The sequence below is a fragment of the Apium graveolens genome, chromosome 4, assembly GCF_009905375.1.
Source record: "Apium graveolens cultivar Ventura chromosome 4, ASM990537v1, whole genome shotgun sequence".
Classification (NCBI taxonomy): Eukaryota; Viridiplantae; Streptophyta; class Magnoliopsida; order Apiales; family Apiaceae; genus Apium; species Apium graveolens.
Genome location: NC_133650.1, coordinates 105,240,311 through 105,266,181, shown reverse-complemented (window position 1 = coordinate 105,266,181; position 25,871 = coordinate 105,240,311). Strand labels below are relative to the sequence as shown.

Below are 25,871 nucleotides of genomic sequence, written 5' to 3'. Positions count from 1 at the left end.
ACGTTACAATGAACACCCGTAGATGGAAGCAAGGAAGTTAGGTATTTTATTAAGTGTCTGTTTGACAAATTTTAAAATAAATAAATTATGACTTAAACTGAATAAGTGACTGATAAGGGATAAATTGATATGCTGATAAGTTATACAAGTGTTTGGATAATTTAAATTTTAAGTCAGAATTTTTTTTATTTAAATGAACTAAAATAAATAATTTTAAATATAAATATCTTAATTCTTATATTTAAGTTATATTAATATTTAAAAAGTATTTCAAAACTACAATTGATAAAAAACTAAAAATAAAAAATAAGTTGAAAAAACTAAGTCATCTAACATTCAACTTATAAATTTATAAATTGTAAATTAAACTTATAAATAGAGTCGACAAACACTCGTTAATAAACTTTTACGGATTTATAATTTAATAATCCGGCTTATCAAATTTTCCAAACATGCCCTGAACTTATGTCCGAAACAGCTCAAGCAATGCCATGGCCCCCATAAATCACATGGGGCAGAAGTGATACAAATTCTTTTCAGGGATCACATTATTATTAAATTATTATAATTTTATTTTACACTCGCGCAACCTTATCTTCTTCATTTCTCTAAAGTTAATATACGTACAGCCTAGCGACACCGTGGAACTTCAAATACGAATATTCCAAATTTTCATTTGAACAAAATCAAAATTTTATCCTATCTATTTACAATAAAGCCCTCCTACCCCGCCCCACTCAAGATCTCAAACCCAGCATCTCATTGGCTTGTAAAATAAAACCAAGGGCAATATCGTCAACAAAAACTAAAAGCCTCCAACCACGTTCTACCAAAAAGCAAAACCCCTTTAATTCCCAAAAACACCCTACTTTAACTCCTCAATCCCTCACAAAAACAAGGGCAAAATTGTAATTACAACCCAATTTAATACAAAAGGCAAGGAACGTGAGTGACCCGTTATACACACGAAGGTGGGTTGCAAAAAAGCTAAACCGGACTTGAAAGCCTTTTATTCACCGGATTTAGGAATTTATTTCACGTCCGGCTACTCTTTTCGCCTATTTTTACTCATCTGAATCTTCAATTCAGTGTTTTTAGGTTCAACAAGACTCTTAAAGATTCAATCTTTATTGTTTTTATATGAAATTGGAGTCAAGATCTGTGAAATTAGGGTTCAAGAAAGTTGACTTGGAGTGAAATTGGGATGCTTACTCCACCAAAGAAGATTTTTTCGGGTTGGTCTCCAAGAACCGACCCGACCCGGAAAACTGGTTCAGGGGGTGGTGATGTTTCCAAGGGTAAAGATGTTGTTTTTGATGAAGATGGTTTGATGGGTCGGGTCGAAAATACAGGGGAAAATATGGGTTTGAATGCTAGATTGATGAAGCTTGAAACTGAGGTTTGAATAACTCTTCTTGTGTCTATATGTGTGCGTATTTATATGAGTTTGTTGAGATTGTATGTTATCTGGACCAAGGGGTGTTCTTGTTGGATCTTGATTTGTTTATATGAGTTTATTTGTGCTTGATTATATGTGGCAGATAGAGTGGAATTGTTGATGTGAAGTTGTTTTTATTGATGTTTCGAGTAGGTTGCTTGTTGCTATTTTTAGAAGTTTATATGAGAATTTGCTAACTCTGTTGGTTGAAAGGAACGAGCACAAATGTTATTTGATCCTTGATATATGTTAATCCTTCCCACCAGACGGAGCATAAGACATTCTCGAGTTGGAAATGCATAAGATGTTCCCAAGTTGGAAATTGTTTTATAGCGGGAGTTAGAAGTATATGGAGATATTTTAAGTAACTAACCTCTGGCAGAAGAGTTGTAACTCATAAAATTTTACAAGCAAAATGGTTGTTGCACTTCTTTTGTGGACTATTGGAATTTCATCCATATATTTTGACAATGATCTATTCAAGTGTCTCTAGTTCCGACCAGTTTAGGTTGATATCTTAGTCATCTAGGTATTCTGTCTGGAATAAATTATTGTTTCCTTCTCGGATAGAAGTTTCTTAGAATCTAGAACATGCATCTGCATACAGAAGCCTTCCTGTAAATATCTGTATAAGCATGCTGCATGTGATTACATTTGGAAGAGTTGCTATGTAGGTGTTAAGTACCTCTTTTATTTATGTTATTTATAGTTATCTGTAAGTATCTATATAAGCATGCTGCATGTGATTACATTTGGAAGAGTTGCTATGTTGGTGTTAAGTACCTCTTTTATTTATGTTATTTATAGTTATCGTACATCGGATGGTAATATATAATATGAGGGTGGGAACTGGTAGAGAAACACCTAATTGCTTTTTCAACTATGTTGTTGCCTTTTATTCTTGTATGTTATTTTTTGTCAATTAGATTTTTACTTAAGCGGTCTACAGTTTGTGCCAAGCAATGTCTATGCTGTGTCATGTGCATCTTTGTGTTCTTAATATTTTTTATGTAAGCAGCTTGTCAGGCTACTTCTACTGTAGATATTTTACGTGATTAGTTTGTATTGTTATCAGCTGTTTGATTATCAGTACAATATGGGGCTCCTTTTGATCGAGAAAAAGGAATGGACTTTGAAGTATGAAGAACTTCAACGAGTATACGATGAAACGAAGGATGCACTAAAACAAGAGCAAGCAGCACACTTGAATGCAATTTCGGACGTGGAGAAGCGAGAAGAGAATCTCACAAAGGCTTTGGGTGTTGAAAAGCAGTGCGTCTTTGATGTAAGTTTTTCAGCCTTTTCTCTGGGATCTTGTGTTCGTATAAGCAATATTAGTACAGATAATAAAATATCAATTGTCAGTTTATCAGTATATCCACAGTATCAGTCTGAGTTATAACATAATGTCATTTTTGTATAAGAGATCTTCCAATGATATTAATTTTTAAAATAATTTAAGTTGTGACAGTATGCTCCAGAATATTAAATCTCTGGGATAGCTTGATTTACATTTCTGCAAAATTGTGTCTATGATATTGGTTGACCGTGTTCAACTGTGTGGCTGTCCTCGATCTCTTTAAAAATATATGGTTATGGTTTAAAAAATGAATAAATTTTGCAGTTAGAGAAAGCCTTGCGTGACATGCGCTCGGAGTATGCTGAAATCAAGTTCACCTCTGACTCGAAGTTGGCTGAAGCAAATGCTTTAATTTCTAGTGTTGAAGAGAAGTCTTTGGAGGTTGAATCAAAATTGCATTCTGCTGATGCCAAGCTTGCCGAGTTGAGTAGAAAGAGTTCAGACATTGAGAGGAAATCACATGAGTTAGAGGCTAGAGAAAGTGCACTTCGAAGAGAACGGTTATCGCTGAATGCAGAGTATGTTCATCGTCTCATGTCATGTTGTTTATTCTTGCATTTCAATTCCTGTTACCATTTACTAATCTAAATTTCATAATATTGTTTGATGACCAGTTTCTTACTCAAAGGTGTTTTTTTGTTTATTTTAGACGAGAGTCTCTCACAGATAATATTTCCAGACAAAGAGAAGACTTGCGAGAATGGGAAAGAAAATTACAAGAGGATGAAGAGAGGTTGGCTGAGGTTCGTCGATTGCTGAATCAAAGAGAGGAGAGGGCGAATGAGAATGATAGGTTATATCAGCAAAAACAAACTGAACTTGAAGGCGAACAGAAAAAGATTGAGATAATAATTGCTTCTTTAAAAAATAAGGAAGATGATATTAGCAGCAGGATCGAGAAATTAAATATCAAGGAGAAGGCAAGTCTTTTATGAACTGGTTTATTTAGCAAAAAAAAAGTCTGTCATGAATGGGGTTATGATTATATAATAAATATTTACTAGCTTTTTAAGGGTTTATGTCAATATCATCTTGATGCAGGAAGCTGATGCTATGAAACATAGCCTGGAGATAAAAGAGAGAGATCTGAATGAACTAGAGGAAAAGCTGAATGCTAGAGAACAAGTAAATTACAAAGCTCTTCAATTTGTTTGCGTGTTGCTTTTTATAAGGATTTGAACCTGTTCATGTTTATCCACTTGGAGTTATCGCGTCACATACTTGAAAAAGACATTTTGCACCTCCAGATTTTTGACATTACTCTATGCTTAATGTGTTATTTGTCTGCTTGGTTGCGATTTCATATCCTCTCACACGGAAGAATGTTTTTCCCCTTTTCCCTAGTTTCTACATAATATGCTTGTCTAGACATTATTTTATGGTCTTTCTAATTCATGCTATTTGGTGGGGGACTTTTGATATATATACACCACAAAACTTTCTGTCCAACATTAAATAGAATATTCATCAAGGTTTCTCCAGAAGTTGTAAGAACTTATAAAGCTTCTCCTTGAAAGATGGTTATATAAATCTAAGACTAGAATAACGAAGAATAGTACTTCTATATGACTTAAAAGCAAACTTATGGATTTAGGCTCAGGTTACTTTTGACATATAAGTATATAACTTGTTTAGTGTTTACTTACTGCCAGATTTGTGTTTGATGCTTTACAGACTGAGATTCAGAAACTTCTTGATGAACATAAGGCCATCTTAGAGGTAAAGAAACACAGCTTTGAGTTGGAAATGGAAAAAAGGAGTAATGATTTCGAGAATGATTTGCAAAGCAGGGCGGTTGTAGTTGAGAAGAAGGAAGTTGAAGTGAAACATATGGAGGTGAAATTTGCAAAGCGAGAACAGGCACTGGATCAGAAACATGAGAAACTGAAGGAGAAAGAGCAGTCTCTTGTATCAAAGTTACAAGACTTGAAGGAAAGGGAGAAATCTATGAGACTCGAGGAGAATAGGATTGAGGGTGAAAGAAATCAGTTACTGTCGGATAAACAGGAGTTGCTTAGTCTAAAGGCTGAGATTGAAAAAGACAGAGCTAGCACTGAAGAACAATGTTTAAAACTAAGTAAGGAGATTGAGCAGCTTAAAATAACAGAAGAAGAGAGGTTGGAACATGTTCGCCTGCAATCAGAACTGAAAGAAGAAATAGAAAACTGGAGACATCGGAGGGAACTTCTTTTGAAGGAAGAAGATGAGCTAAAGCAGGAGAAGATGAGGTTTGAAAAAGAATGGGAAGATCTGGATGAGAAAAGAACTGAAGTTATGAAAGAACTGGAAGATATCACCGTGCAGAAGGAAAATTTTGAGAAGTTGAAACACTCTGAAGAAGATAGGTTAAACAATAAGAAGTTAGATACAGAGTCTTATGTTCAGAAAGAATTGGATGCACTGAGACTGGCTAGAGATTCATTTGCTGCCACCATGGAGCATGAGAAGTCGGTAATCGCTGAGAGGATTGCCAGTGAGAAGAATCAAATGCTTAATGATTTTGAGCTCTGGAAACGTGAACTGGAATCCAAGTTGTTTAACGAAATGGAAGATAAGGAGAATGCTCTAAGTTTGAGAATAAAACAATTTGATGAAGAGAGAGAGAAAGAACTTAACAACATAAACTACAAAAAGGAAGTAGTCTCTAAAGAAATGGAAGATATGGAACTGGAAAGATCAAGGATCGCAAAAGAAAAACAAGAAATATTAACGCATCAGAAGCATCTTGATGAGCAGCATCTTGTAATGCGGAAAGACATTGGCCAGCTAGTTGGTCTTAGTGAAAAGTTGAAGGATCAGCGGGAACAGTTTTTTAAGGAAAGAGAGCGTTTTATTAGATTTGTTGAGAGTCATAAGAGCTGCAAGAATTGTGGGGAGATGACTTCAGAATTTGTTGTGTCAGATCTTCAGTCTCTGGCAGACATCGAAAATATGAAGGCCCTTTCAGTGCCACATTTAGCTGAGAATTATTTGAAAAAAGATCTACAGCGCACTCCTGACAAGTATGTCAGCAATGCAATCCCAGGAGCAGATGTAGGTTCTCCAGCTTCTGGTGGAACCAAGTCATGGCTTCAAAAATGCACGTCAAAGATTTTTATTTTCTCTGCGAGCAGGAAGAATGAGGTTGCTTCCCCTGACCAGAATATCTCAAGAAAGCTTAATGTGGAAGCATCGCCAAAAAAATTATTGAACACTGGAGTGATGTCAGAAATGCCTTCTGGGGTTGAAGCAGATGCTTTTGATATGCAGAAGATGCAATTGAACAATGGTAATATAGAGGTGGGATCTGGTATAGATCTGTCAGGCGGTGAACAGAGCAACATTGATAGCAAAGCACTTGAAGTTGAGGATTCACAGCAATCTGATGTGAGGGCTGGCTACCGTAAACCTGGAAAAAGAGCCAAGAGTAAAGTTAATCGAAAGCGCTCTAAGAAGGAAGTTACCGAAGAAGCCAAGACTGTACATGCAGATTCCGTTGAACTCAATGAGAACGAGCAGAGCAATGGTCTTGCTTCTGCTTATACAAATGAGAGCCGGGGAGATTCAAGTCTTGTTGGCAAAAGAACAAGAAATTTAAGGAAGCGAAACAACTCTTCACAACCCTCTCAAAGTGCAGCAGGTGATGTAGGTGCCGATTACAGCGAAGAACATTCTGATAGTGTTACAGCTGGGGGACGCCAGAAGAGGAGGCGGAAAGTTGTTCCAGCTGCACCGGCTCCAACTGGACGATACAACCTACGGCGTCATAAAACGTAGGTCTTAATCTTTGTAATTGTCAGTATGTTACTGGCTTGGGCTGTTCTTCCCTTCTTACTTTCCTTTACACTGTTCTCGTAGACATCGTTACTAGATGCTTGCTTATCTTGCAAATAATTAATGAATTACTGGAGGCGGTATTTTTTTTTTTTTTGTGAATAAAATATTTGTCTCAAAATTTTTGTAAATAAGAGATTTGTCTCGAAAATGTTTATGATGCACTCTAATTGGTGAATGTCATTTTTCTTAATATAGAAATTGAATCTATTTTTATGATTGATTTACATAGGCATCTAATATTTCGCTCATCCACATTTTCCAGTGCAGCTCCGCTGGTTGCTAATGGAGCTTCATCTGACCCGAACAAAGGGAAGGAGAAAGAAATTGATGATGGTGGTAGTATGAGAGAAGATATTCCTGATGAAGTTGATGGAAGCACACACTTAATTCAAGTGAAGACTCTTAAAAGAATCGACGTGGTCAATGAATTTTCTTCAGCTGGGTTCCATGGGGTATTTCTTTCTTTTTTATACGTGGATTATGAATTGTGTTTAACTGATGCTTGTTTGTTTATTTTTATTGTCACATGTATTCTTCATGTTTATTATTCTTACCCCGGACCTGGCTTAAAACGTTAGTTCTCTAGTGGATGAATTTTGTATTGTTGTAATCAGCACATAACCTTTAATAAATCAGGGTTGTATGTGTTTGCGAGGCTTTAATTCATTTAGTGAGAAGTAGTTAATGCTGGCTTGAGGGATATGTTAATCATATATTGCTTGTAATAGTTGCACAACTAGATACATAATTTGCTGGGATATTCTAAGCACAGTAGTATATTCAGAAAAAGCACACAAAAAGGAAGGCCTGATTGTACAGCATGCTTATGTTGTTTATGTATATATACAGCTTACAGGATCTTGGAGATATTCTAAGCACAGTAGTATATTCAGAAAAAGAACACAAAACGGAAGGCCTGATTGTACAGCATGCTTATGTTGTTTATGTATATATACAGCTTACAGGATCTTGGAGTATATGAGTTATTTTAATTAAGTAAATAATTGCTCAGAGTAAAACCTCTCTCTGATGTAAACTTTTGTATGTGAGCAGTAGAATTTTTGCACTAAAGTCATTGTATTTATAATTTGACGTCATAATTTTTTTATTTTTTATTTTCAGACTAATGCAGCATGCGAGAGTCAGGATGGGGATGCTGATACAGAAAACCAATTAGTTAGTGATATGTTATTAAGCGAAGAAGTAAATGGGACTCCAGAACAATCTAGAGAGTATCAAAACCAAGGGGACAGAAGTGGCGCAGATGGGGAAGACGAAGATGGTGATGACGATGAGGTTGAGCATCCTGGTGAAGTTTCTATAAGCAAGAAAGTTTGGAAGTTCCTCACAACTTGATGAATTTCTAATCTTTACTTGCATTTTCCGGAATTTGAATTTAATGTGGCAGCTTCTCAGTTGTGCCTGTCTGGAGTTCTGTTCTTTTTGTTTTAAAGAGCTCTTTGCTACGTAGTATTAGTGTTTAAGTTGGTAGTTCGAAATGTACTTAGTATAATCACGGGAGTCTAATGCTTACGGTAGCTTGTTTCCGTCTATACTTCTGGAGTGTTTTCTTATTTGAGTGAGGTTGTGCTGCTGGATTGGCTGTCAGAATGCCATTGTTACAGAATTTGTAGTTATATGAACTGACTAGTGAAATTCTTAGTGCTCAATTTGGAAATGTTGATATTGTTGTGACCATATTCGTCCTATAATTCCAAGCCCAGGAGTTGGACTTTTCTATTGTGATGTCTGTTTTCGGCTTCCGAATACAGTCCATCTGTTGGACTCGTGTATCAGTGTATGAGTTGTTGGTCTCAAATGTGTATGAAAGGTCAACAATTTATTATGAACTTGTGTTCCCATGAATCTCAAACCAAAAACTTGAGTATTTATGTGACAACCCGATCAAATTCAGAGACTTTTTTGGAAAAACTGGGTCACATCCCGATTTTGAGGCTGAAATGAAGGGGCCAAAATGCAATTTGACTTGTGTAGGAGACATTCACTACAGAGGTACACCACAGCCTCTAAAAGATTATAGTAGTAGTTTGTATGATGGTACTTAAACTAAATTGAGGTCCCAAAATTATCAATGTCCAGTTGATCTGTTGGTGCTCTTACCCGTAGTATTTTGGTCTTTGTAAACTGAAGTAATGTCCCAAAATCTTTTCGTTGTTACATGCCGGTTCTCAATTTTATGCGAACCGGATATATGTACAATTTGAAACGTCCAACATTAACCATGAACAACGAATGAGAAATGACAAACTATACATGATAATGTATCCTAACACTTACGCATGACACAAGGAGCAACTATATACCCGCCAAGTGTAAATGCACCCGTAGTGTGGGGTGCAGTCACACGCATGTTTCTGATATCCATCATCATCATGTACGTCTTGAGTTGTGCGTGAATAAGAAGAATTACCAATGTCAAAAAAACGTACTGTTATAAAAACAACTCCAAGGAGTTAGCTATTTAAGATCCTAAACTCAAATTTATAAAATATTATATAAAATAGAGTTTCAACAGCATCCCAATGTTTCCTTAAAAAGTTAGCATCCTCCCCTCATGCCTTATTTATAAGTAATCACTAGTGAATCTTTACCTTCATTTTAATAATTAAAAAATCAAATCTTTTTTTTTCTCCATATCAAATGCATAATTAGAGTTTGAATATATTAATAAAATATTATTAGGATACACTTATAAGGTATTAGCACTCTACTGGAATTGCTCTAAGCTCTGCTCCATATCCAGCATTCACTTTTCCTAAACAGCATCATTCTATCCTTCTCTCTTTTTTTTTGGGTTCTGAAACTCACATGAAAGAAGCTGTATACGACATTTATAGTTATCACTATAAAACTCCATTTTTGCAATTTAAACTCTCGTACAAAGTTGTATTTATTTCTAGAGAATCATGTAGCTAAGGATGAACTCGGTACTATCTCTGACTATAACATTTTCTCAGGTAAATTTGTATGGGAACTCGGGGGAGTAACCTGATGTAATCCTGAGACCCATTTTTATATTCTTTTTTAAAGTGCAAGGTTAAGGTTAATAATAGACTTTCTTCCTCTAGCATTTCATTATTTTTTTCTGATGATTCAATATTACATGAAAACACACGAGTTATTTAGTAGTAATAAGGTACTCCCCTTTTACTCTATTATTTCCGTCAAGCATCATCAACCAAACAGAAAACAGATTTTTTCCTATACGGAAAGAGAGGATACTTGATTGTACAAACTGATTCTCTCTCGTCACCCATCATCGTTTTATTTAAAAAACCAAACCACATGTAATCCTCTCATTGAATATTACAATTTCCATAAAATTCTTTGTATTTGGCGTTTGATTTTTTGAAGCTGGTTCCTCAAATTTCTGTCTTGAACCCCATTAAACCGGAATTTGATGCCATTTGGTTTTGTATTCGCGCTGGTTTTGTATTCGCGCTGGCGTCACAGGCTGTGTAGCGGTTTTAGCTCAGGTATAATAATAAATTAGTTTTTCTGTATTTATACTGGTTTCTGTTATTAATGGTAAAATGGAACTTCTGTAATCTGATCTTGTAAATGTTACAAACTAATAATATATACACAACTATATTTCTACGTAACCAAGACAATTCTACATAACTAACCTATGTTTATTTACATACATCCCCACATAGGGTAAAGTGAATTGTGAAGATAATATAGTATCATCAATGATGAATGCTTGGCACGCCGAAGTGTATCAAACTGATAATGGTTGCTTTGACAAAAGTTCAAGAACACGTGTCTATCGCTGAAGACATTATGGTCTATAATGATATCATTGTCCTTGGTATCAGAAGGCACATCATCCATAACCACCTGAAAACATCGAGCAAAAAATACACCAAGCAACATTGTGAGATCATTTTTTAGCAATAAAGTTCTTCTTTGGGAGTCAAGACAATGCTTCACAAAGAGAATTAGTTATTTACCTTGCAGAGTACATGTTTTTCACCATTGTTTGATGTGTGAGTCTTCTCTTCACGATGATTATGTTTAGCATCAAGACATCTTGCACATGAATGAAGTGAATAATCATTTAGTAGTATATATCAGTCTTCATAACTTTAGAAGCTCATATATGATTTTTTTCAACCCATTCTTTAGTTCAAAATTAGACCGGGAAGCACATAGAGAATATCTTCTTATGTATATGACAGAGGAGCAGAAGAAGGATATTTCAAAGAGAAACCATCTAACCTTGAGCAAATGTGAAAATTTGTGCATTGATTGCAAACCCATCGAACTCCAGATAATATTACATCATGGCAGCATTTGCAAAAAAATTGCAAATGGACAACAAGAAAATCGTCCTTTGCAGGTAATATCTCATGCCCCAGCTGTCGAAGATGTTAAAGCAGACAAGGTAAACCCGTGATAATATTTTCAGGGTAGTAATAATTATTCTGAAATGGAAAACTTTATACTTCAATAGTACAGCTAAAAGAAACATAAATCACAAACTATACAAAATACTGAAAATAATAGATCTGGTGTTTTAGAGATAAAAGGTAAAACTTACTTTCTGCATCACCAATAGAGCTTTGGTTTCGTCACTGGATAGAGTGCTGTGCCCCATGGCTTTCAAAGTTCTCTTTGTTACTTGCTTTTTCACCTTCCTCTGTGAGCCCCCTACACTTTGTTCTTCAAAGTCTTTGATTATCGTCCCAGCAGCATTAGACCAATAGTCTCCATCAAAATATGGCAACTGAGATAAGGTTACCTCAGAGTTAAGGAAGAAAAAGTCATAGAACTTCTTGTGATCAACCACAACACCCTCTTCAACTGCTCTTTTGAGCATTGACCCGTACCTGTACAAGAAATATCCACTAATTTAGACGGGGCATGAACACACAATGCAAACGATTCTGATTCATTCCAAAAAAAATATAGAAGTGTTTGGGCACAAATTGGTAACGAGTTTGGCCTTATAGAAGCTAAATTTAACGATGTAAGGTGTTCTTTTTCTCATATTTTAAGTACAGATACATACAAAAATTAATTCTGGAATTAATTGTAGTGTTTGTAAGATAAAGAAGGGGGTCCTGTACCAGTTTCGCAATTTATCTACAGTTGGTGTTTTCTGATATTCTGGATGGCAATTAAGTATAAAATCTTCTCCCTTAAGAGGTGGACAAGCCCAGATATAGCAGGTTGAAAAGCCTCGTTTCTTACAATAGTCAAGGTAACCAATCTGTTAAAAAAATGACTAAAGTTAAAAACTTATTGTACTTGACTACTTGTCCAAACATAACAGATGCCAATTGTCAAATACAGAGAATACAAATACTTACCAGTATCTCATGGTACACTAATGTGCGAAGAGCTTCCCCACTTGTAGTGCTTTGCTCGGGTCTCAAGTACTTGACAGAATCAAGATACGAAATGTACATGCAACGTTGGTTTGGTTTACCGCATTCTGATCCATACTCCTGAACATACATAGCAAAGAGGCAAACATCCACCCCTTCCAATCTCTGAAACAGAAGTATCACCTGATTGCAACAAAAAGTTGTCAACGTATAACTATTTTGCAATGGCTGGAAAAAATCAATTAAAGGCAGAAAAAAAATCCAGTCTTATACACATGCTTGTGCACCCTTCACCCCACTGTGCACCTAAGCCCACAACACACACGCACACAGAGATATATATACTGGTTTATGGGCAGACCTGTTTCTGTGGACATTTCAAAAGATTAACTTATATCTTTTTTTGTATTTTCATATTTTGCATAACAATTTTTTTTTTCATACAACAATAGTTTTTTTATATGTACAGCTTCCAAATGTCCAGATATTAAATACCCGATGGATGACTAGCTGATTGTCTACATTCTTGTCACGGCACTCGACTAGTCGCGACTAGTCGGTTTGAAAAATTATACTGGAGAGGTCGACTTGCGAGTTGTCGACTAGTCGGTCGACTTATCGACTAATGCAAAATCCAATCAATTCCAAAATGAAAAACAAATAAAACAATTCTAAAACCTACTCAACATCAAGAATAATCAACATGCTAATCTTTGTGTGTGTCTGTGTGTTTATGTATGTATAAATTGATTAAACTGAATAAACATGTATTATAATCTGTTTATATATTTGCATAGTCGGTGTAATTGTGTGTGTACAAGGTGGGAGCCAAAGATATGTTTGGAATTAACATTTCTATTTTATGATTGATATAATATGAGTATGGAAGTGTCAGAATTTTGTAGTGGGAATATGATTATATATTATTTAATTAAATGTTATAAATTTGTCGACCAGTCAGCGACTCGACTTGTCGAAAAGCTAAACCTCCATCGACTCGACACGACTCATCGACGTGACAAATGTCTAGAAAAACCAACTTTCCAGTTTTAAAACGGACGTCAATGCACTGATTTTAAAAACAAATCCTACTTTCTCTTGCTCTACGTCCACAAATTCTGAACAAGGAGAAGAAAGTCACAAACAGGCTAATAGTTAAAGTAAAAGTACAAATCCCAATTCCCTGTGTTTGTGGTCGTGACTCGTGACTAGGCATTTGAAATATATTAGTTTCCCACCCTGTTCAGTTATTTCAATCATCTGCATACTGATTCTTACCAAAATTTCCAGCAATAGATCAACCGGCTTAAACGATGAATATTTAATGTCAAGCAGGAATGAATTTAACTTAAATACTTTTCCAATCTAAAGAAAATCAACACCAATTTATACGGATGAAGATAAACAAAATTAAATTGAGACATCTGTATCTCACCTTCGATCTGTACAAGAATTGTGATGGATAGTCGCTACCCTTAATGATATCCAAATATTGCTGCTTAACTTCCAACATTTTGTCGACTGATAGCACTACTCTGACAGTAAGGTCTGCTTCTCCCGGTACCTGGTACAGGAAATATGAATAAATTAATTAGCTATACAGGAATTTGAAACAATTAGTAAAAGATTGTCCTTGAGAAATATTCCATATGATTAAACTCCGACTTTTATACTGGTATGAAAAGACTGGTGCTTCAAATATATTACCAGACAATAACAGTAAAAGATCCTGCAAAATCATATACCCGGTAATAAAAATCTTAGAAGGCCATAGATCATATAAAAATAGCGTAGATGCTATTCTCAGATAAGAGATAATTAAACTATTGACATGTACCAGTTCCTGTATAAATATTATCCCATGAAAAGGCTCTCAATGTTTCCTATATGACATTAGTAGTCTGTACTAATCTACATTATTCAAAAGAACATTCCCGCCTCCAAGTACGTTCCTGAATCCTGATATAGGATGAAGGCTACATAACTCCAAATACATGGAAGAAGATATAATATTTTGCCCACATTATGCCCAGACTTAAGGCTATGTTTGTTTGCAAGGATTATAATCCGGTGAATATTTACTATTTGATCTGATGTTATCATACTTGCTCCTTTAAATTAAAATAGTAAACTATTCTTCATCAGCATCTGGTTCATTTGTAGGGATATAAATAATCTCACCCACTCCATAAATCAAAATAAATGAAAAAGTAATAAACAGCAGTCAATGGTATTATATTAGGGATCACAATATCACATGTACATGGTAAAATGAGATCAAATATAGTCAACAATCTGTGGATTATGATCCTAGAAAAGAAACATAGCCTGAGATTTCACAGTAAATATAAAGAAGGTTATGCTTGTTTACCTATCAGCACCTTAACTAAAAATGTTTAATCCATATTAACAGGTCAGATGTCATTTTTAATATATATGACTGATATAAAAAACCAAGTCAACTCACGTATGTCATTACTGCAACTATGCAAACGAATCCAAGATAATTTGTTACGAATGTTCAGATCAAACTATAATAATTAAAAACACATTCATTCTATCTTACCTCATTAAGTCCTTTTTTCGAGATTCTTGCCCACTCTTCTCTCTCTTCCTTAAGACGGTTAAAAAGTCTTTTTTCAATGTGCTCACTGAGCATGGTACTTGGGAGATCTTTAGCCCGAAACCCAACAGTTCTTAGTAAGGGTTCACGTTTTCCAGTTTTAACTTCTTCTAACCAGCACTTTGGACACACATACTCTGCTTTTCCACCTGGATCACTCTTGTCATTGTACAGGGCACATATCTGATGCTGCCAACGTTCACATGTATCACACTGTACCCACTACAAGAACACAAGAATCAGAGGGGTCAGGGAATAAATCACAAAATAACTATCAATTCGAGAGAGTTTCGCTTACCGATTCTTCAATTTTCTCATTGTTCTTTTCTTTCTGTAGCTTATTTTTGAGGATCTGCCCCCCAAGGAATGAGATAATACCTCCACCAGAGTTTCTGTGGCATGTGGTACAGAAGCAATGCTGCACACCTGTTTCACCAGATGCCCTATAAAAAACCAGGTTACGCTTGATAAGGATTCCACAAGATGAACAATACAATTGTGCTGGTGCAAACTGCAGACTATCCCTTGCGCACAACTGGCATATGTTTTCTCCGTAACAACTTTTCATGTTATCTCCCATGTCCTGCATACATGGTGTATATTTTTCAAAAAAATGAATTACAAAAATGTTCCTTTAGTCAGTAAAAAGATGAGAGATCAATAGCTTAGCAAAAACAAAGATGAGAGATCAATAATGAACGTAAAAGTATTGACATTTAAGGCACAAACCTGACTCATACAACGGAGACTAAGTAAATGTTCCTTCATTTCTTCTATTGAGAAATAATAAGTCCAAGAAACCCCTTGCATCTTCAGCTGTTTCAATTTCATTACATCCTTACAATCAGCTGCTGATACAAGTAAACTAGACTTGTCTTCTAAAACAGGCCTGCTCAAGTACCCGATCTCTGTATCTTCTTTTTCGTTTTCCTTAGTGGAAACCTCTGAACTATCAGGTAAACCATTATAAATCAGCCCTTGAAAAGAATCTAGAGTATCATTCGTTATTTCACTACTGCAAGTGTCATCCATGTCTCCATAGTCGCTTCTGCTGATGAGCTTTTCAAGGAGACTGAAAATACTGGGTAGATCCCCAGGAAGGCTATCTGTGCCATCACATATGTTTACACTCTCAGTTGTTTGGCCCTCGAGGTTTAACTCATCCTTGCTCACCTTTGTCACATCATTATTATACAAAACAGCCTCCCCCCATTGCTCTAGATGTGGTAGTTGATCAGGTGTCTGCTCAGGTTGGGAAATGTTGCAAACATCCCCGCTCCGAGCATAATCTATGGCATGACATTTGTTTGAAATGTAACCTGTTTGGTCTTCTGTGGGGCTTAGTACAATCTCTATCACATTTTTTCTACTACAAAAACCAGCCTCGTGGAACTGCTCCACATGCAAAACTCGATCAGGTGGACAGGGTTGATTCACTGCAGGAGTAACTAAGTCCATACTAGGAATCTCCATCTTGTGACGTTTAAGAGGAGGCAGACAATCACCAATGGTATCACTACAGGTGTCATTGCCTTCTCTATTATATGAAGCTCCTGAAAAATGTTCTTTTCGCTTTCCAGGCTCCATGTAAAGTTTACCAGCAGCAAAAAAATTACAAACTGGTGCACATGTGCTACAACCAGAATAAAGACAGTTATCATAGTGAGAAATTAGTACAGAATACTGGTAGCAGTTACACTGATGGCTACTGCATTTTGTCATGTGAATATGCTTCAGAAAGGGGACATGATTAATTTGGTCTCCCAGCGTACTCTTGTACTTGATATATGAAAGGAGGATGGTTTGCCAATCTGAAGAACTTGAATTTGTTCTTTTGGCAGCATTTAGTAAACCAAGATCACGAACAGCAGCTCCTGAATGACATTGTTGAATCGCACTGAGTTGTTGAGGAAGCGCCGAGAGATTATATGTATGTCCCTCTGAACTCTGCTTAAAACTTTCATCTTGTGTGACTGAGAACATATGTGATTGAGAATGTAAATTTTCATCAACCTGCATGAAAGGCTGCTGAAGACAATGATCAGTTTGCTGAGAACCAGGTACCGAAAGCTGAGGTTTACTGCTTGCATAACTTGTAATAGGTGTATTACATACTACTCTAGAAAAATCATTACAGGCTTCAGATGTGTTCCGTGAGAACAGAGGTACCGCCATTTTTAGAACAGATGAGCTTGCTTCTTCCCTCGGTATTGACGAAATATGAGTAAGATTTCGGTGATTCTTTAGGACACCTGAATACATCGGTTACTTAATCAAACTTGCAGATTATAATAAATACTTAAAGGAAATCTGTTACCTATTGTAAAATATTAGAGTTGCATAATCATGGGAAACATATTTTAAGTTAAAAAGGATGTATCAAAACTTTAGAAAGTTTATATATTTTTAATGAAAAGAAGCTCATGTTGAAATACAAAAAGAGTAATGTATCACAATTTGGAATTGCGAATATATATGCTGAAGCATTCCAAAATATTCAAGGTTGGTAGAAAAATTAAAAAAGACCAACTTATTAAAAGCATAAAAATATAGCAAAACAGGAAAGTGAACTCATCAGGAGATTAGGGGTGATTAATGAATAATAATACAATAATTTTCAGTATAAAGGAGAAATTGTTTGTACATTCAGGAAGGCGTTGGTTATGTTTCCGCTTGCCACTAATCTCAGTAATTAGTGATGCATACGAAGTGTGACTATAAATTTGGGTGAATACATTAAATAAAAAAAATATGCATGCTGTAATACTATGTTTAATCTGATAATTTCGTGATTAAATCAAAAGCATACCCCGGTCAATGCTTTGTAAGTTGATATGATTTTCTGGTAAAGGATTGGAGATCTGCTGCGAAGTGCTCATACCAAAATATGACCCATCTTTAAATTGTTGAATTTCAGAAAGTTTATCCCTGTTGGAACAGGCTACTCCCCAGGAATATCCTTTATACAAAGATCCTAAAATAGCATAATGACAAATTCATTAATATGTTAAACTACCAAATTAAAAACGATAAAGTTATTAGAGAGATTACTATTTTAAGAACTGAATTATTAACCTTCAGAAACGACAGAATCTCTCAGGCCGGGGGTGAAATTCTGAAATTCATTGCTGGCAGCTTGTTGGTATTCTACACGATGGCATGGCCTATTAAAGTAGAAAGAACTAGGTGGGTTTCCCCAGGATGAACTTGCCCAATGCTGAGGAGGTTCAGTAGCCAATATTTCTTGCAGGAGCAAATTCTTCAGTCTGCCAGGAGGTAAGCACTCTAGGTTCCTATACTCCTCCTAGAAGCATCGAAAGTGCATTGCAGCTCTCTTTTAAGTAATACATTTGTAGACTCAACAGACAGTACATAAAAATTTTAAGCCGATCCTAGTAACTATCAGGAAAAAAAACATTCAAATTCTTGTGTCCATGGGATAATAAATTGGCCGAAAATTAAAAGAATGGTGCCATCCTATTCCACCTTCCTTCATATTTTCCTTCATAACTGCAGCAAAAGGGCACGGCCAATTTTTACCCATCCCATAATATTCATCTGCGATTTCTTTGTTAATCACTAGATTATCAGGTAACCCTCCAATTAAAAAATATAGATTTGGCTAATGATGCTAGACGAAACAAATATGTAAAATCACAATGACCTATATTCATCTTGGTAAAACCTGGGGTAAAATTTTTAAAAAAATTGACTATAGGTTCTATTTTATGACTTACTGACACTTGGGTTCCGGTTCCCCCTCTCAAATTTTAAATTCGAAAATTGGTCAACAAAAAAGACAATAATAACCAACACTTTTCCGACTAAAATTCAATCCTATCACTGCCTTGCCATACTTGAACATTGATTGACCACATTCATCAAAGCATTATGCATGCACATACAAACATATCCAAAAACCAAACACAAAATAAAATCACAAGAAAAACCGCAATAAACAAACCTCGGAAGCATCGACATTCGAGTAAACTTGTTGCCTTCCATGTACAACCCTGCACCACATCACATTAACAATTTTAAAAACTCCCAAATTAAAACACGAAAAAAACAACGAAATCGCACAGAAACAATGACACAGCATACTCACATATCATTCGTCCATTGGCCTTGATCAAAAACTAGTTGTTGCTGCTGGATTGGAATCGAAAACTGGCCTAATGAACATTGCCTTTGATCCATCACAAATTACAGCAAGGGGTTTACACATAATCAATCTGCAATACCGTATTCCAATTACAAACCCTAATCACCAATTAAATTAAATTTAAATTAACCTTCTCCTAATCGAAATATAATTGCACATAACAGCGGAAATTTAAAAAAAAACGAATAAAAAAATTAGAAGAAGATAATTAGCGAAATAATGGTGAATTAAAAATAGATGAATGAAACGAGGGCGGAGAGGATTATTATTATTACCTGGGGGCGAAATTGGGGAATTAAATTAGAAGGCGGTTTACGTTGTATGTATGTATGTAAGGGAGTTTTGGTGTTTGTATTTATAGGTTTGCTTTACGTACACAGATAGAGAGATATTAGGATTTAGGACCATTCCAACTGTGTCGTTTCGTTTACAAGACAAAACTGTGTCTAATTTTGTTGTGCAGGAGAATATTATTTTTTAATATGATTTAAATTTATTTTATTCAAATAAATATGAGTCGATATCTCATATGAGTAAAAAAAATTCCCAATCCCTGATCTCTCATATGAGAAAAAAATTCCCAATCGATAACATTTACATGAGGGTAAACAAAACTCTAATATTTTGTAGAAAGAAAAAAGAGAAAATAAAAATTTTGTTTTGTTTTCGATTATAAAAGTAACGAAGTTTAAAATGATCCAGTTTTAAAATTGATATAATGATACATTTGAAATTACACCTAGAGGGGGGTGAATAGGTGATTATAGCTAACTAGGATTACTTTTAGATTTTACCCGATAATAGTTTACTGAGATTTTACCAACTGAACTATAATCTGACAATGATACTAAGCTGAGATGACTAAATGCAATGCAGAAAATAATGTGCATGAAAGTAAATAGAACACACAAGAATTTTAGCCAGGTTCGACCCCTAATCCCCTATGGTCTACGTCCTGGTCCCTTACCAACTTGGTAGGAGAATATATTATTGATCAATGAAGGTTACAACTACAAGATACAACAATATATCTCCCTTTATCCCAGCTGCTGATAATGGCTTGCTGAAACCCTGTTTAAGAACCTGCTCTCTAAGTATTATACTACCCCGTAGTACAAACTCCTCTAGCAAGTACCACTAAACCCTTGTTTCCCTAGCCAACTTATCCAGCAACTAATCAATACAATTGAACAATACAAATCAGTGATAAAGTTTACAACTCAAGCTATAAACTCTCTCTAAGATGAAACACGTGTATATATTTAGAGCTCGGGAGTATTTTGAAATCAATAAAGATCAGGAGTTGTATGTGTTCTTGCTTGCAAAAATCGTCCCCATAAAACTGCAAGAAAACCACTTATATAACCACACATTAACGTTTGAAAACAGCCCCAACAAATTACAACGGCTAGAATCCAATTCTACCGTGTAAGATCGTTGGGATGGTTTTTCCAACGTTCATGTGTACGTTAGATAGAAGAGAAACACAGAAGTCCAACGTTCAGAAAATATCTCTTCTATTATGTAGAGGATAAAACGTTTTAATAAGAAGATAGGAGAAAGAGTTTGAAAGAGAAACAAACTCCTATTCTTTAGGAAATCAATTTGAATGATTAAAACGATTTATAATTGAGCTCTATATATATAATGCACGTATATTTATTAGAGAAGTCCTTACAACTGATATATATGAAGATCCTATAAAATCTCCATGAAATTCGACTTCCTTGTTGAATCTGGACTGTGCATCTTGGCTTGCTGTTATTCTGACAATCGTGATCATAGCTTGCTGAAATAGATTACTGTCTTATGATAGCTTGCTGTCATGATACTTAAACAGCAATGACATTAAGCTGTTATATCCTGCAAACATTCTCAAATAACAACATGATGGCTTGCTGTGTTGTGATCATCAAAACTAAGGATTTACAATCTCCCCCTTTTTGATGATTACACACATTTAGGAGAATTATAAAAACTCCCCCTAAATCTATGCATATCTCAAAATAAAACTAAAGATATCACAATTAGCATAATAAACTTCTAAATGAAAAAACAATTAAACATATTTCAAATATTAGAAGCATCAGCATAACCAAGTCTTAAACCAAAACATCCATCAACAAGTTTTACCACACCAAATAAACAGATCAAATCAAGTACCAGATGCAACAAGTCTTAAACAGATCAAATCAAGTACCAGATGCAACAAGTCTTAAAACCAACAGATACTTCAACAAAAACTAAATCAAGTTCTTCAGAGACTAAGTACTTAAAAGAAATTAACTTAAAAGAAATTAAATTCTCCTAAGTTCTCCCCCTTATATCATCAAAAACAGATTAGTCTTCCTGAGCAGAATTGACAGCTGCATTCTCTTTTGGTGAAAGAAACTCATCTTGCTTCTCCTGTTGTTCCAAGTCTTCAGCAGCATCCACAAGATCATCCAAGCCAGTGTCTAAATCTGCATTTGACTGAGAAGCTGAAGGTTTTGCAGCAGACATGAAGTTAAGCATAATATCTTTCAATCCCTTAATCTCAGTCTTCAGCTGATTCACTTGCTTTGTAGTAGCATCCATATGTCCAAAAAACAGAATATTGTCCTCTTGAATACCCTTAAGCAGGTGCATCATCTCAGCAGTTGGAGAAAAAGATGAAGGCTCAGCTACAGCAGGAGACTCAGGAACAATGGTAGGCAAAATCCTAACTAACTCTCCATTGTCAATTTGTAAATTTGATTGAGCTAACACTTTAACATCCAAAACTTCTTTAACACTCACCTTAACAGCACTCTTAAGTTCAATCTTAAAGAATTCAAATACCTTGGTAAGCATTAAACCATAAGGAAGTCCAATCTTTTTCTGATTAACAGCAGCAATCATATTTTTTAAAACCAGATTTGATAGATCAAAAGCCCTGCCAGCTAGAAGCATAGAAACCAGAGTAACATCTTGACAACTAAAGGTTGATTTATTCCCACCCCTAGGACAAACATTAGCCCTACAGATTTTAAACAACAAATGTGCCATAGGAGATACTTGAGTAGTGGAAGGGGGCTGAGGGTTTTCTTCAATATCATTAACAGATCCTAATAACAACTTAAACTGATCCATCACAGAGAAATCAGGGAATGACACATATCCTTTTCCAGTAAAAATATCAATCTCAGAGGGATTCTCAAACTTGATAATAGAACTTAAAATGGGAGGATTAAGCCTAATTTTCTTGTCATGCACAGTGGTAATACAGTTTCCATACTTATCTTCAATCAAATTTGCATAAAATTTACGAATTAAATCAGGATAGTAGACCTTAAGCATTTCGATGATAAAAGAATCCATACCCAAATTCTGAAACAAAAGTAAGGCTCCGGAGTTTTGAAAAAGCTTACCAACAATCGGGATACCAGGGATAATAGAACGAACATCCAAAGCATTTTCAGTGAATCGTTGTTGGAGATCAGGAGAATCAAATGCCAAAGATTGCTTGAGTTTCTTCGAATCAGGGGTGTGAGAGACTTCTTCATCACTCTCGTGACCCAAATCGACAACTGCAGTATCCATCTTCGAGGAAGTACGCTTGCCCGGAATACCAGAATTTCTAGTAGTACAAACCATTTTGAGTGGAACTAAACTGGTGAGCTTGAATGAATGAAGCGGTGATAGATAGAGAAAGTGGAGTCGCGGTGAAATAAAACCCTAACTCGTGCTCTTTGAATGATATTTAGGGGAGAGTTTAGGATAAAAAAATAAAAATCAAATTATACATATCCTAAAATCTAACACTTATCATTAAAACAGTTTAAATCTATCTAAAACACCACAATTAGCATTTTTATCATTTAACAATTAAATCAGCAAATCATGCAAATATTTAAACATAATTAAACAGATAGTGACATATAAAACAAAATTAATCACAAAAATATCATTTAAACAACCAATCATAGTAAGCTAACATGAAAAATGATAGTAAGCTAACATTACCAAATTTCCAAAGATAGCTTGCTATTATACACTGCACATGCCAAGTTCCCTTCGAATGGTAGAAAATCTTGCTTCGCCAAGGGGTTTTGTAAAGATATCTGCCAATTGATATTCAGTAGGTACAAAAACTAATTCAATCTTACCTTTGGCAGCATTATCTCTCAAGAAATGATGACGAACATCAATATGCTTTGTTCTTGAGTGATTAACCGGATTCTTTGATATGTTGATGGTGCTAGTGTTGTCACAATAGATTGGAACTTTGCCACACTTGATTCCAAAATCTCGTAGAGTCTGAATCATCCACAAAATTTGAGAGCAACAGCTATCAGCTGCCAAATACTCACCTTCTGTTGTGGATAATGCAACTGAAGTTTGTTTCTTACTTTGCCAAGATACGAGACTTTGTCCTAAATATGTACAAACACCACTTGTACTCTTTCTATCAGTTTGACAACCTGCATAGTCAGCATCACTATACCCCACAAGATCAAATGTGCTTGTAATAGGATAAAATAACCCAAGATTAATAGTCCCACTTAAATATCTAAATATTCTTTTAACTGCATTTAAGTGTGATTCCTTAGGTTTAGCTTGAAAACGAGCACATACACAAACACTATACATAATATATGGCCGAGAAGCAGTAAGATATAAAAGACTACCAATCATACCTCTATACTTCTTGATATCAACATCTTTACCTTTTTCATCCGATGTCAGCTTGCTATTTTGATTCATTGGAGTAGATTTCGGCTTGACATTGTCAAAACCAAATCTGGTCAGCAAATTCTTGACATATTTTAATTGATGTACATAAATTCCATCTTTAGATTGTTTAATTTGGAGCCCCAAGAAATAATTGAGCTCACCCAACATGCTCATGTCAAATTCACTGCTCATACACTTAGAAAACCACTCACACATAGAATCATTAGTGGATCCAAAGATTATATCATCTACATATATCTGGACAATCAAAATATCATTACCATTTTTCTTAGTAAATAAAGTAGGATCAATTTTACCTCGAATGAAGCCATTTTTGATCAAAAACTTACTAAGCCTCTTGTACCAAGCCCTTGGTGCTTGCTTTAAGCCATATAATGCCTTCTTGAGCTTGTAAACATAGTCCGGATGTTGTTCATGTTCAAAACCAGGGGGTTGCTTAACATAAACTTCCTCTTCTAGAAATCCATTAAGAAAAGCACTTTTGACGTCCATTTGTTGTAGCTTGATCTTCTTGTAGCATGCAAAAGCAAGAAGCATCCTAATTGATTCCAATCTAGCTACTGGAGCATAAGTTTGATCAAAGTCAATGCCTTCTTGTTGGTTGTACCCTTGTGCTACGAGCCTTGCTTTATTTCGAGTAACAGTACCAAATTCATCCACTTTATTCTTGAAAATCCATTTTGTACCAATGATTGAAGCATCCTTTGGAGGCTTGACCAGTTCCCAAACATCACATCATTCGAATTGATTGAGTTCTTCTTGCATAGCCGTGATCCAATTTTCATCTTCAAGTGCTTCTTTGACATTCTTGGGTTCCTCTTGAGCTAAAAATGCAGCATAAGCACAAAAGTTTGCAGTGCCTTTTCTTGTCTTGAGACCATCAGAAATATCACCAATAACCTGTTCTGGAGGGTGATTCTTCACTGTCCGTGTAGCTTTTGGCAATGAATGTTTTGCAATATCTTCATGTGAAGTCTTCCTTATCTTAGATGGAGGAGCTAAGTCTTCACCATCATAGATTGGCATTTTATCCTTTGCTCTATTTCCTCTAGGACCATCAAGAGTCATCTTTGCCATCTTTACAATTGTATCATCAACTGGAGTAGAAGGTTCTGCTTGCTGATTTCCTGAGGCAGTTTCAATTTCAGCTTGCTGTTTTCCAGAATCAGTCTCTGTTTCAGCTTGCTGTTTTGGAGTAGCCTTCTCTGTTTCAGCTTGCTGTTGTCCAGCTTCACCTGCATCATCTTCCTCGTCTCTTGGAAGATCATTGTTAGGTTCTTGAAAAGTAACATCTATAGATTCCTCAACAATATGCTTAGACAAATTATAAACTCTATAGGTTTTACTATTCATAGAATAACCAAGAAAAATAGCTTCATAAGATTTAGCATCGAATTTACCATCATTACCAATTATCTTGAGCACAAAACACTTTGAGCCAAAGATTCTGAAGTAACTGATGTTGGGCCTCTTTTTCTTGAGCAATTCATATGGAGTCTTGTCCAAAATAGGTCTTATCAATACTCTATTCAGAACATAGCATGCTGTGTTGACTGCTTCTGCCCAAAAACTTCTAGGTAACTTGCTTTCTTGCAACAAAGTCCTTGTTGTCTCTTGTAGTGACCTATTCTTGCGTTCCACCACACCATTTTGTTGTGGAGTCCTTGGAGCCGAGAACTCATGTGATATTCCTCTTTCTTCACAATAAGTAACAAAGTCTTTATGGAATTCACCACCTCGATCACTCCTTATTCCTACAAGCTTTGTATTGAGCTTATTCTCAAGTAATTTAATTAGTTTCTCAAACTCATTAAAAGCAGCATCTTTAGTTCTAAGAAACAATACCCATGTAAAACGAGAATAATCATCAACAATTACAAAACCATATTGCTTACCTCCTATACTTTTATAAGCTTCTGGACCAAATAAGTCTAAATATAAAAGTTCTAAGGGTTTAGAAGTAGATACCATTTTCTTTGCTTTGTGAGTACTTCTAATTTGCTTGCCTAATTGGCATGCCGAACACACCTCAGTCTTGACATACTTGATTTTGGGTAAACCTCTGACTAGCTTCTTCTTTGAAAGCTTGTTAAGTAAGTCCATGTGAGCATGACCCAATCTTCTATGCCAAACATAAGGATCAGTGTCTATTGCAGCAAGACAGCAAGCTGTTTTCTGCAACTCAAAGTCCAAAATATATATATTTCCTTCCCTTCTAGCAACTAGGGGGACTTTGTTAGTACCAATAGTAACAATACACTTATCAATACCAAAGTTAACAGTATGACCATCATCATATAACTGACTTATGCTAAGCAGATTATATTTAAGGCCTTTAACATATTGAACTTTATCAATTGAAATGTGTTTATTACCTATTTTACCTTTGCTAAGAA

At 35.4% G+C, this 25,871-nt stretch overlaps 2 protein-coding genes across 6 annotated transcripts; one reads left to right on the top strand and one right to left on the bottom strand.

Annotated features, from left to right (window-relative positions):
• The first annotated feature begins 953 nt into the window (after positions 1 to 953).
• Positions 954 to 8,312, top strand: LOC141718758 (nuclear matrix constituent protein 1). Of its 2 annotated transcripts, none has more exons than XM_074521143.1 (8): positions 954 to 1,399; positions 2,514 to 2,723; positions 3,063 to 3,316; positions 3,448 to 3,718; positions 3,840 to 3,923; positions 4,473 to 6,550; positions 6,877 to 7,066; positions 7,737 to 8,312. In XM_074521143.1, exons 1-8 carry the CDS (start codon positions 1,205 to 1,207, stop codon positions 7,968 to 7,970), a joined length of 3,516 nt encoding a protein of 1,171 aa, XP_074377244.1. In that variant the 5' UTR covers positions 954 to 1,204; the 3' UTR covers positions 7,971 to 8,312. The 2 variants fall into 2 exon arrangements, with proteins under 2 accessions (XP_074377244.1, XP_074377245.1); XM_074521144.1 differs by having other exon boundaries at positions 3,448 to 3,722; positions 3,844 to 3,923.
• Positions 8,313 to 10,114: 1,802 nt separating this feature from the next.
• LOC141718755 (histone acetyltransferase HAC5-like) lies at positions 10,115 to 19,162 on the bottom strand. Of its 4 annotated transcripts, XM_074521139.1 has the most exons (16): positions 19,035 to 19,154; positions 18,703 to 18,857; positions 18,559 to 18,607; positions 17,670 to 17,898; positions 17,404 to 17,568; positions 16,710 to 16,846; positions 15,324 to 16,619; positions 14,893 to 15,177; positions 14,538 to 14,816; positions 13,407 to 13,535; positions 11,954 to 12,154; positions 11,711 to 11,853; positions 11,182 to 11,470; positions 10,860 to 10,999; positions 10,592 to 10,670; positions 10,115 to 10,478 (listed from the first exon to the last, which is right to left on the bottom strand). In XM_074521139.1, the coding sequence occupies exons 2-16, from the start codon at positions 18,792 to 18,794 to the stop codon at positions 10,275 to 10,277; spliced, it is 3,717 nt and encodes a 1,238-aa protein (XP_074377240.1). In that variant the 5' UTR covers positions 18,795 to 18,857; positions 19,035 to 19,154; the 3' UTR covers positions 10,115 to 10,274. The 4 variants fall into 4 exon arrangements, with proteins under 4 accessions (XP_074377240.1, XP_074377239.1, XP_074377237.1 ...); XM_074521138.1 differs by having other exon boundaries at positions 15,324 to 16,846; positions 18,703 to 18,829; positions 19,035 to 19,162; XM_074521136.1 differs by having other exon boundaries at positions 15,324 to 16,846.
• Between the last annotated feature and the right edge of the window lie 6,709 nt (positions 19,163 to 25,871).

Bases quoted from the DNA above. Each gene is read 5' to 3' on its own strand.
- LOC141718755 (XM_074521138.1), bottom strand. From the start codon at position 18,794: ATGGATCAAAGGCAATGTTCATTAGGCCAGTTTTCGATTCCAATCCAG. The intron at 15,178-15,323 runs GTTTGTGCCTTA...CCATGTATGCAG, and splicing joins GTCTCCGTTGTATGAGTCAG to GACATGGGAGATAACATGAA. The intron at 10,479-10,591 runs GTAAATAACTAA...CGATGTTTTCAG, and splicing joins AAAAACATGTACTCTGCAAG to GTGGTTATGGATGATGTGCC.
- LOC141718758 (XM_074521143.1), top strand. From the start codon at position 1,205: ATGCTTACTCCACCAAAGAAGATTTTTTCGGGTTGGTCTCCAAGAACC. The intron at 1,400-2,513 runs GTTTGAATAACT...TATTGTTATCAG, and splicing joins TGATGAAGCTTGAAACTGAG to CTGTTTGATTATCAGTACAA. The intron at 7,067-7,736 runs GTATTTCTTTCT...TTTTATTTTCAG, and splicing joins CTTCAGCTGGGTTCCATGGG to ACTAATGCAGCATGCGAGAG.